At 49.7% G+C, this 11,861-nt stretch overlaps 1 protein-coding gene across 9 annotated transcripts in view; it reads right to left on the reverse strand.

Moving 5' to 3' along the window:
• Ampd3 (adenosine monophosphate deaminase 3) overlaps positions 1–11,861 on the reverse strand; it is a 45,254-nt gene that overhangs the window by 27,773 nt on the left and 5,620 nt on the right. For 8 of the 9 annotated variants that reach the window (XM_060367038.1, XM_060367036.1, XM_060367041.1 and 5 more), the window contains one exon: positions 7,023–7,248. In XM_060367038.1, coding sequence (XP_060223021.1) covers positions 7,023–7,243 — 221 coding nt within the window. In that variant the 5' untranslated portion in view covers positions 7,244–7,248. Of the gene's footprint in view, positions 1–7,022; positions 7,249–10,909; positions 11,079–11,861 lie in introns of those variants that run through there. The other variant, XM_021627933.2, reaches the window with a different exon arrangement.

Raw genomic sequence — 11,861 nt, forward strand, 5'->3', positions numbered from 1 at the left:
GCACCATACTGGGTGAGGTAACCCAGAAACAGAAAGACACACATGGTATATACTCACTTATAAGTGGATATTAGCCATATAATATAGGATAATCATACTAAAATCTATAGTCCTAAAGAAGCTAAACAACAAGGAGGACCCTAGGGAAGATGCTTAATCCTCATTCAGAAGGGCAAATAGGATAGACATCGGAAGTAGAAGACAAGGAACAGGACAGGAGCCTTCCACAGAGGAGCTCTGAAAGACTCTACCCACCAGGGTATCGAAGGAGATATTGGGACTCATGGCCAAACTTTGGATAGAGTGCCAGAAACCTTATGGAAGAAGAGGGAGATAGAAAGACCTGGAGGGGGCAGGAACTCCACAAGGAGAAAAAAAGAGCCAAAAAAAAAAAAAAAAACCCTGGGCCCAGGGGGCCCACAGAGAGTGATACTCCAACCAAGGACCATGGATGGAGAGGACCTAGACCCCCTGCTCATAGGAAGCCCAGAGGCTGCTCAGTTTCCAAGTGGATTCCCTAGTAAGAGGAGCAGGGGCTGTCTCTAACATGAACTCAGTGGCTGGCTCTTTGATCACCTCCACCCCTGGGGGTGGGGTACATCCTTGCCAGGCCACAGAGGAAGATGATGCAGCCAGCCTTGATGAGACCTGATAGACTAGGGTCATATAGAAGGAGAGGAGGACCTCCCCTATCAGTGGACTGGGGGAGGGGCATAGAGGGAGAAGAGGGAGGGTGGGATTGGAGAAGACAAGGGTGGGGGCTGCAGCAGAGATACAAAGTCAATGAAAGAAAGAAAGAGAGGAAAGGAAGGAAGGAAGGAAGGAAGGAAGGAAGGAAGGAAGGAAGGAAGGAAGGAAGGAAGGGGCACCATACTCCCCAGCCCCCTTTTACAGATTTTATATTAAATGTTGCAATCTCTGCTCTTTGTTGTAAAAGCAGATGAATTAGATGCCTCCAATAAAGCTTTGTCAATAACTATGAATCTTTAAAAAAAAACAAAAGGAGTTATGCTCTCTGATTTAGTAAGCTACATAAAACAAAATAACTTGATGGCCCTTCAGCTATAACTGTGCTCAGTTCATAACAAATACGCATTCATTGACCTTACTCAAAACATTGTTGGGAAGGCAGCCATTCTAAATAGCCAAACCCTTCCCCTAAGTCTGTCCCTTTATATCCCGACAGTTAAAAATAATTGCAGAAGACATTCTCCAACAGAATCCCTAAATCCTGGGCTCTTAGTCAGAACACACAGGACATTTTTTGAAATTCTCCTTGCATGACTCAGGTCATCCTCATGTTTTTCATTTGGTCACGATCTTAGAGACATTGTGTCCCTAGATTTCTAGGCTTCAAATCCTCGCATTTACTTTTCATAATCATTGTCTCCTCCCTCACTGCTGACTGTCAAACAGACAGTAGCAAACAAAGGAAGATGCTCCCAGCATTTGCTTGGTTAGGACGGGCTATGATGGCTATGATTGTTTAATTCTCTTGAGGAAGGTCCTTTGATCATATTCATGTTACAAATCAGGAGACAGGCTCAGGCCACCAAAATACAGTTCCTAATTTTCTTGTTCAAATCTGCCAAGGTACAGAAAACCAAGACATGCTTATTCGAACACGTCCTAAAGTAAGGAGACAGAAGAAAGAGGTGGGAAGACAGAAGAGGTGACAAGTCAGGGCACCAGCTCTTTTCTGGGAATGATCACAAGGTTCAAAGCCTAGGCATGGTATCCCTGGCCTCAAAAGGCTAAGACAGAAGCACCCTGAATCCAAAGCCAGTATCGGTCTCCTAGCAAGACACCTTCTGTCTCTTTAACATGTATATACATGTGTGTGTGTATAAAATTTATTCTCATATGTATCTTACATGATTATATTGTTAATGTACACACATATATATACACACACACGTAATTAAAGCTAGACTTTGTGGTGTAATCCCAGCGAGGGGGTGCTGCGGCAGACTGGGGTAGAAGGATTGTCACGCGTTTGAAGTCAGCCTGGACTGCATAATCAGTACCAGATCAGCAAGGGGTACAGGGAAAAGCTCCGTGTCAAATAAACAAAGTTAATTCATTAAATTAAAATTTTAAAATAAGAGTATATTCTCAGGTCGATCATGATACTGGTGACATATAAGCAAATACACAAAAGTGCAGTGACTTACACACGAGTGTGGCACACGACTGATCTTAGTACAGCTGTAAAAGAAAGAGGAGTGGGGAAGGCAGAAAGAAGAGCCGGAGAGATGACAGGCAGGCAGTCTAGTATGCACACGAGTCACTCAGAAAATTTTCCATGTTGCCCTCAGAGTTGGCTGAGTTCCCACACACGGGTTCGTAGGAGGCAGACTCTGTTGGTGTCGGGGTCAGATAAGGTAAAGAATGAACCCCGGGTCAGCACGTTAGCTGGTGCTGAGTCAAAAACGTCTAGAGTCCGACCAAATTTCTCACACATTTAAACATAGTAAAATTTGGGGAAAAGTCTCCACGTGACAATTATTAAACTTCACTGCACAGAAACCCTACATCACTACAGCAAAGCACCTGTGGCCGTTAGCAAAGGAATGAGTTCTGCTAAACAAGACAAGGGCCTAGGGAGGAAAAGTCTGTAATAAGCATAGAGACGGGTTCTGTCAATTGAGAATGCCAAGTACATGGGCCCTCTTTCGGGAGGACGGGTTCTATTCGCTGAGAGACAACACTCAGGAGAAGAGCCTAAACAACGCTCAGGATTTGGAGGGATTCAGGTGCAGGCCGTCTCCACAGAATAGCAAAAGATCACCAGGCTTGCTAGACAACACCCATCTGGGTGAACAGGAGTCATTCAGTCATTCATTTCTTCCCTTGAAGAAAAAAGCCCACGCATTTAACAGTTCTCGCTTTTCTAATGCTTTCGGTGAGCTGTGCTTTATACACATGTGAGAAAACACGAGACCCTCCCGCCACTCCAGAGCCCTCCGCTCTGGGCTTGCCTCCAAACTTTCACAGGCAGCCCTTCCTCCCTCCTTCAGAGCCTGGCCAGCCCTGCTGAGTCCTAACAGAAACCTAGCTATTGTCAGAGGCAGACCTCATTGAGTGGTCCTGCCAGTTATAGTTGGTCCCCAACTCCACCAGGGCTGTGTAGGAACTCTGTCCTGTTCCAAGAGCTGGCAGTCCCGCATGGCAGGCTCCCAGGTGGCAAGCGCTCATCTTTCCTGCTCGCAGCTCAGCTTCCGGCTTGTGCCTCCATATTAGATGTAGAAAGAGTTGTGGGTGTTTTGTATTGTCTAAAGAGGAGAAGCCAGGCACAGCGTCATAAGAAGAGCCTTCTTCAAGCATCATGGGTATTCAGAGCAGCTGGGGGATGGGACAAGGCTGTGTCCCAAAGCAGGAGCCCCGTTTTGTGTCACAGTTGGAGACACAGACTGATAGGCGGGGGATCCAGAGACTGCAGCTTGCAGGCCTGTGTCCCAAGGGTCCTTGTCACCGTTTATCTCAGGCTATCAGGAGGGATCGCTGATGGACAGGAGCCGGGAAGGAGTCTTTCCTGGAGATGTTGGTATCTGAATGGCCGGCCGCATAAAGGCGTCTCCAGTGAGGAACGATGGAAAAAGACAAACCTTGTGTGAGTGAACTCAGCCCCAGGTGGCCCTGGACATCTGACTGACATTCAAGGGGCCAGGTGTCCTGTGGAAATGAAGCTCCAGAGGGCGGGACAGTGACCTGGTTAACGTATGGGCTCACAGGACGTGCCCTGTCACCTACTGTGTTCTTATGCAAGTTGACTCAACTCCCAAGAGCTCTACTCGCCTAGTCAGCTAAGCTGAGACACCACAACCGCCCGCTATGGGGTTAATATGAGGAGGAAGAAAGGAATTCGAACTGCGAGGCCAAGGACTTGGCTCACCTTCAGCACCCAAAAGCAGTAGGTGCTATGGCCGCCCATCTCAGCAGCAGGAAGCCAGGTGGCAAGATTGCCATGGTGGACTATGACCCAGGCATGGCCTAAGCCTTTTACATATGCTAATCCCCCCATAAAGACAGACCATTATCAGCATCCCAACTTTTCAGATCAGGAAGAAGCTAGGGCCCAGAGAGTTTTCTTACTTTTTGCCTAGAGACACAGAGCACCCTAGTGTCAGAACCCAGCTGTCCTGGACATGATGGCAATGGAGATGGGAAGGCAGTGAGAGGCAGATACAGTTCCCAAGCCAGGGAGTCAAATGGATACAAACCAGGAAACTTCCAGCCAGCCGGAAGAGACAGAATGCATTTCTAGAGAGTTTGCAGTGGACTCTCAGAGACCACAGAGTTCCATTTGGACCAAGAGTAACAAAGCTTCCATTTTGCCCTGGGCCTGGGCTCTGATGGGAAAGTACAGGCTTCCCCTGCAGATGTCTATGGAAACTGGCCTCAGACACTTATTATTCCTGGTAATAGCAGATGCCAGGGACTCCTGCTTTCATTATGAAGGCCCAGAATGCCCTATTCACAGCTCACAGAAGGCCCTGCAGAGCAGCGAGCCCCTAAGGCCAGCCTTTGTTATGGTGGGGTGGTGTAGACAAGGATACCATAGTCTGACTCCCTTTAACTTCCAGGGATGAACGCCACACTAGGCCTGGGGCTGCCAAACACAAGGATGGCACTCGGTGGCTAGTGATGGCCCCTTCCTTCAAGGGCTCAAGGCACATCTGAGGAAAGCAGAAACTGACTTTACAGATGGCCAACCTCTGCGCCTGCCTTTTTATACAAGTACCGGCTTAATATATCCAAGCAAATGTCAAAATCCTACTCTGCCAAGAAAAAAGGAAGGTGGGGCTTAAGGGGAGGGAGGACCCCTGGGTCAGTCTCAGCCAGTGCAAGGCTTGCGTCACATGCGGAAAACCCTGGGTTCCCTCACCAGTACCACCAAAAACAGGCACGGAGGCCTGTGCCTGCAACATCAGAACTTAGGAAATGGAGGCAGGAGGATCAAGAGTTCACAGCCAGCTTGAGCTACATGAGGCCCTGCCTCCAAAATAAAAGTAAAGAGTAAAATGAGGACCCTGTGAGAGTTCCGTCCCAGAAGAGTGTTAAGGAGGGTTCTCAGTTCCAAGGCATTAGAAGTTTGCAGGGCAGACAGGGACCCCACTAACAGCCCTGCCACGGTCGTCCTGCAAGCTTTATTCCTCTTTAATTCTTCTTGGCCAGGAAAGTAAGAATGGATGGGACATTTCCTAGCTCTTCCCTAGGACCCATGCTGTTGACTCGGAGCACAAGGCTAATGGGACCCTGCTCGCCTTCAGTCACGGGGCAGAGGACTATTCCCTCTGACTGCACAGGCAACCTTGAAGGTGTTAGGGGCCACAGCTCTGGTTGACCTGTCTGCTGTCAGGCTGCCACATGGCCCAACCCACAGTTGGCCTTGATGCATCAACGAAAACCATTCTCCCCTACCCATTCTCAACAGTGCGCCTTCGTTCTCATTCTTGCCCACCTCTGACACACACACTTCCTTATTCATCTACATCATGGTTTGAGCCCATTTATCCCCAGTCTGGTCCATACCCTCTTCTCTCTTTTCCAGGCTGTCAGCTCGCTTCTGAGCTAAATTGGGCCAATGGCAGAGACTGTGAGAACCCAGAGGGTCCAGGAAGGGTAAAGCTAGGGACAGAATCCCACCCTTTGTCTCTCAGCTGAGGCCGAGTTTCCCAGGGGACCCAGCCCCCGATGCAGCCAGGGCACATCATTCTGATCTGCCTCACCTAGAGGTGGGAAAGCTCTCCCACATTTTTGTCTTCTCAGATCTCCATGAGTCATGTAACCAATTCCTCTCATAAAATCCTATTTCCAGTATTTGGGTGGCTTCTGTTTTGGGGTCAAACTAGTGCCATCCTTATCATAACCTGTCATTCCTTTATTAATTTGTACAGTTACTTAATTCTTGTCCCCACCCAGTGTAAGCTGCACAGAGCAGAAACTTTATCTACAGCGTACATTGTGACAGCCATAGTCCCGGCGCAGTGCTGGGCACAGTGAGACACGCCAACAGAAAGACGCAAATTCCCGAATGAAGTGTCACAAGAGCAGGAGGAGAGCCCAGGAGATGCCTCGGTCAGTAAAGTGCCCCCTGCACAATCACAAAGTTGTGAGCTCTGTCCCCATGACACATGAAAGCAGTGGGGCCTGGTGGTGTGTTTATAGTCCTAGGGCATGGGAGACAGAGATAGGCAGGAGTTCACTGGTCAGCCAGTCTAACTTAATCAGAGAGCCCCAGGTCCCAGTGAGAGACCCCCCAAAAAGCGAGGTGGGGGCTGGAGCGATGTTCTAGCAGTTAAAATATTGCACTGCTCTTCCAGATGACTTGACTCGAGCAGTTCATAACCACCTGTACCTCCATATCCAAGGGAGCCAATAAATACCCTCTTATGGCCTTCTCAAGCACCTATGTACACGCACATATGCACACACACACATGCACACGCACACACAATACACGATGTTGGGGCTGAAGAAATGGCTCAGCAATTAGAACTACATACTGCTCTTCCAAAAGACCCATGCCCCTTCAAGAGGCTCACAACTGCTCCAGGGGATGAGACAGGCTCCTCAGGCACATGCCCTCACACGTGCACATATCCACACATGGACATCCATGCCTACACATAATTTAAAATTAGAGTAAAATAAAGGTTTCAGAACAAAGATGGCGGCTTCTGAGGCACAAACCTGAGGCTGACTTCTGGCCTCCACTTGTAGGGCACACATGTCCATGTGCCCCACCCCTGACATACACACACACACACACACACACACACACACACACACACGTACTTGCATGCACATGAATGTACACAAATACACACACAAACAGCACAACGGTGGCTTTTGGTCTTTTCAAGCAGGTAAAGGAAGCAAGGTACCTTTCAATAAACAGTGAGTTAAATGTCCCTGTCTAAGACACTTCAAAGACCCAGGAACGGGTCAGCTCCGTCCCGTGTTTCAGCTCAGATCACACAAGACTATATACATGAGAGCCGGTCATGGGAACAAACCTTTTAGCTGTCTCCACAGACTTCTGCTCTGCCAGCTCCTTCTGAAGCTCCCTCTCCTTGGCTTCCTTCTGCCCGATGGGACAGTCCTCGGGGACAGTGAACAGGGACATGACATCTTTGCTGTCCTCTTCTCGGAGAACCTTAGCAAACACCTTCTCCGCCAACAGCCGGACGTGTTCGTCCAGATCGGACATGTTCAGCTTGGGGAACTGGCGAGGCATCTCGGCTGACAAAGAAAGAACAAATGTGAGCTTCCTGGCTCTGTGGATGTCCCGAGTCCCCAGGGTGAAGGACAGAAGGCCCCTGACCCGGGGCCTGGTCCTTGGTCAGCTGTGGTGATGGATTCTCAGAACGAGCCCAGCACACCAGATTTCACAACCAGCTTCCTAAGTAACTGGGTGTGAAGCACCCAGGACTGCTCACATTCCATACGCCTCGAATGCTCAGAGGTCAAAGAACGACTGATCATCTAGGCTCCTCCGTTTCTCCTGCCTGGGGGTCCGGCGGCCCCACCCTCCTAACTTCACTTCCAGAATTGAGAGGGTCAAGAGAGGGCTCAGAACAAACCTTCTCCAGATTGCCAGGGGCCAGCAGCACCACCCCTGTCCACGTGTGAAGGGGGGCACACGCAGGGCCAACAGTGAACTTCGGTCCCACGAGGGAATAGCAGAGTCTTGGGAAAGCCAGGAGCGCCCACAATCTCAAGGTCCCCCCCAACCTTCCAGAACTTCCAGGACACAGCAAATACATTAAAGGCTTTGAACAGTAACATTCTTTATGCACTTCCTCAAAAAAGCTTTCCCCATCCTTCCCTTTACATGAAAGGGCCCTAATCACCTGGTTTCTCCTCCCTCCCTCCCTCCCTCCCTAAGCACATACACTGGGTAAATAAACCTTGTCAACAGCCCAGATGCCTTCTCTAGGAGCAGAACAAGGTGGGGTGGGGTGGGGTGGGCCTGGCCCACCCACCTATTCCTTTAAGGCTGTTTTAAGAGACAGTGGTTTTGTTAGTCAGACTAGATGAAGGCAGGATGGTCCTTACTGCAGTCTGTCAAGGACAGGAAGCAATTACAAGGGCAGGGCTCATTTGGCCATCTAGGCTCAGATGCGCTTAGGCCTCGAATTTTTCTCACCTGTGAGATTAAGAGACAGCGCAAATGGTCTCTAAGGCCTTCTTATTCTAAGTGGCATAATTCTAGGTGGTTGGGAAGTTTCCTGTGCCCGAGGCTCAATGAGCTGGCCTTCTCTGTGGCATGTGGGGCTAATTCATGACACACACAGGAAGGAAGAAAGCAGATTGGTAATGGGCAGTCGGAGCCATGTCTGTGGTCTTGACTCTGAAAACAACTCTCCCCTCCCCCACACCGCAGGGACATGCCTGTCCTGGGCCTCTCACTCTCAAGATGACAGGGTAAGAATGAGGAAAGGCCACCTCAGCGCCCAACCATGTATGGGTTCAGGGAGCAGCTAGGGACAGCACATTAGCCAGGAACAAGCAGAAGCCAGGTCCCTCCAAGGAGGGAGAGGAACAGGGCTGGTTGTGTGGGAAGCTGCGGGCTTAGGAGGACAGTGATGGGGGAGAGAGGCTAGGACAGTAGAGAGAATCAGGCAGATGGGAACAAAGTGAGGCCCTGTTCCCCAATTCCCAGTCCATTGGTCAAATGCAGTGTCATCACAGGCCAGAGGCAGACACAGAGAGACCCTGGCGAATGAACCCACAGCAGATGCAGGGCTGTCGGGCCAGGGGGGCCTTCCCGAAACCACTAAGAAGATGATCTGCCCGAGGAAACAGCATGGAGACATTTATCTGCGTGGTTCATACAAAGACCTTTTAAATGTCAAAATTAGATGCCCACTTGAGAAAGACTGCTAAGAAGCAAACAGCATTAGGATGGTGCGGCCACATTTTTAAAATCGTGAGAAATAATAGTAAATAAAGAATTGACACATACTGGGTGATGGTGGCACATAACTTTAACAGTAGTGCTCAGGAGGCAGAGGCCTCAAGTTCAAGGCCAGCCTGGTCTACAGAGTGAGTTCCAGGAAAACCAGGGCTACACAGAGAAACACGGTCTTGAAAAAACAAACACAGAATTAATACACAAAGTTGTGCTATGCTTCGATTACAATGATATAAAAATGGATTCCCGTATGATCAAGGCCATGGGAGTGCTACACACTCAAAATGACACAGACGGCCGGGATAGCTGTTTTGGTTTGTGTTGCTTTGGTTTGTTTTTGTTTCAGATACAATCTTTCTATATAGCCCAAGCAACCTGTTATTCACTCTAGTCCAAACGGGCCTGAAACTCACAGCAATCCTCCTGCCTCAGCTTCCTGAGCTCTGGGATTATAATGTATAACAAGCTGCTATAGTCAGCAGGAATATCTTATTTCAATAATAAATATTACTATAATTTTATTTTCTGTTTTCAGTGTGTGTGTGTGTGTGTGTGTGTGTGTGAGACAGGGTTTCACTGCGTAGCCTTGCCTGGCCTGGGTTTTGCTATGTAGACCAGGATAATCTTTAACTCACAAATATCCCCCCGCCTGTGCCTCCTGAGTGCTGGATTAAATGTGTGCGCCACTGCACCTGGCTAATTTCATTTTAAGATTCGAAGCTAATAGGAAGAAAATGGTGGACTTAAGCCTCCATGAGAGAAACCAAGTCAACCTCCTTCCTCCAGGATCTGACCATCGGGCCCTCTCCTACCTGACCCACACGGAAAGATGCCCTCTCAGATGGGTTTGCATCACTGAGCCCTCTCTACCCAGCTCTTATCTTTGCGTGGAAGCCACGTGGCCCTGCCGCCCAGCAAGCGCTTCTAACCTGAGCCACACACACCACTCCAGAAGCCCTCAGGACGGGACATTTGGAACAGCACAGCCCCCCATCTCCGTCCCGGAAGCACGGCTTTCTAACACAAGTCAACCAAACGTAGTCTTCATCCTGCATCTTCCTCACGCGACCCTTCCCTTTCCCTTGGCTTGAACCTGCCTTCCTCAGACTTCCCCACGAGAAGTTGACACACTCTCCTGGTTAGGCAGAGCCTGAGAGCAATGATGGGGGAAACTGCATCCCCCAGCTTCCACCCAGGTCCACCAGCACACGACAGGCCCCAGGCTCATAGAACAGGGCCTCCCAACTGGGTCCTTTTCTCTCTTAAATCTTCATTAGCTTACATTCACTGTATAAAATAAGAGTTTCATCATATCATCTTCATACATGTACCTGACATACTTTGGTCAGTTTTGCACATGCAAGTTGTCTCTTCCTCCCTCCATCTTCCTCCCTCCTCCCACTGAGACCCTTTTCTTTTCAAAATGTGCATGAAGCAGCTGAAGGATTATAACATATGTCCCACATAACTGGTGAGGACTTTGCTTCATCTGGCCTGTCATGCAAATGGACCTCAGTGGGCCTCAAACCTACAGCACATGCGCTGCCTTCTGGCCACCCTGGACAGACACCCTGCCGTCCCTCCCCTCTCAGAGCACTAGCACCTGCCAGGCCACTCTTGCCAAGGAAAGCCCACTCTGTGGATGCCAAGTAGAGTTCAGCTCCAGCTGCCCCATCATGCTTGGCTTTGGACCATTTGCCAACCGAAGCCAGTGGCTTGTAAGGCTTAACTGTGAATTTGCCAGCATCAGTCAGCTAATGATAACAGCTTATCTTGTTACGCACAACACCCTCTAATAAGTGTGAACAGTTCTCCCAGAGTTAGAAAGAGCTAAAAAATGCCACCAGTTTCTACAAAAGCAACTTTGCACGGCACCGTGGCCCCTCCAGAAAGGAAGCCCAAAGCCGCCACCAAAATCCTGCCTTACACTAGTAAGCCTGTTCCCTCCTCCTGCCAGAACCTCAATGCAGAACCCATGTCACAGACCTGAACCTGGTGTCTCCATAAATGGTCCTGAGGATGCCACACAGGCGATGTGCTGCCTGAGCTGAGTCAGTGCCGGGAGCAGCTAGCTGAGTCCTCCCTGCTGCGGCTGGGGTGGGAGGTCTCTGCTTTGCATATCTGTGAGCAGGAAAAGTCTGGGCTGGAAATTCTCCTGCGAATACGAAATGCAAGTGGAAAATTTCCAAAAAGCCCTTATGGCCTCAGGTAACACCAGTTATCCAAGGCAAAATGGATGTAGGATTCTGAACACCACGTCCTGGCCCTGCTCCCAGCCTTCACCAGAAGAAATTAAAGCAGCCAGCACCGCTGCCCTCCTGGGCAACCACACAAGATAAGCTACCCTCCCTGCAACACCCAGGCTCCTCTGAAAGCTGAGCAGGGACTGGTGATACAATCACCCCGGCTGCTTCCGGTATGAACTGCAGTTTAGGACTGATGGGACAATAGGGCTCACCTCATCAAGGGGATTCATCTACAGTGGGGGGGCTGCTCTGCCACCTCTCAGGAGCCCCCTCATGCAAAACAACCCTCCCCAAGACACCCGAAAGTCTACAGGAAACCCAGAGCCCAACCCTGCCGCCTCCTTCCCCTCCCCCTCAAAAAAGAGGAAAGGACTATGAGATGCTTCCTCCTTGGCCAGGAAAGAACAAAGCCCAAAATGAGGAGCAGCCCCAACGTAAAGGCAGCAGCAGAAGGGCAGGCAACTGAGATGAAAAGGCGTAAGAGTAGGGTAACCTACTCTTTCTTTCCTTTCTTCACTAAAAGAAGCATGGTGGCGCATGCCTTTGATCCCAGCAGTGGGGAGGCAGAGGCAGGTGATTATCTGAGTTCCAGGCCAGCCTGGTCTACAGAGCAAGTTCCAGGACCACCAGGGCTACACAGAGAAACCATGTCTTGAAGAAGGAGGGGGCAGGGGAAGGGAGAGGAAGAGGAA

The sequence above is a fragment of the Meriones unguiculatus genome, chromosome 14 (assembly GCF_030254825.1).
Source record: "Meriones unguiculatus strain TT.TT164.6M chromosome 14, Bangor_MerUng_6.1, whole genome shotgun sequence".
Classification (NCBI taxonomy): domain Eukaryota; kingdom Metazoa; phylum Chordata; class Mammalia; order Rodentia; family Muridae; genus Meriones; species Meriones unguiculatus.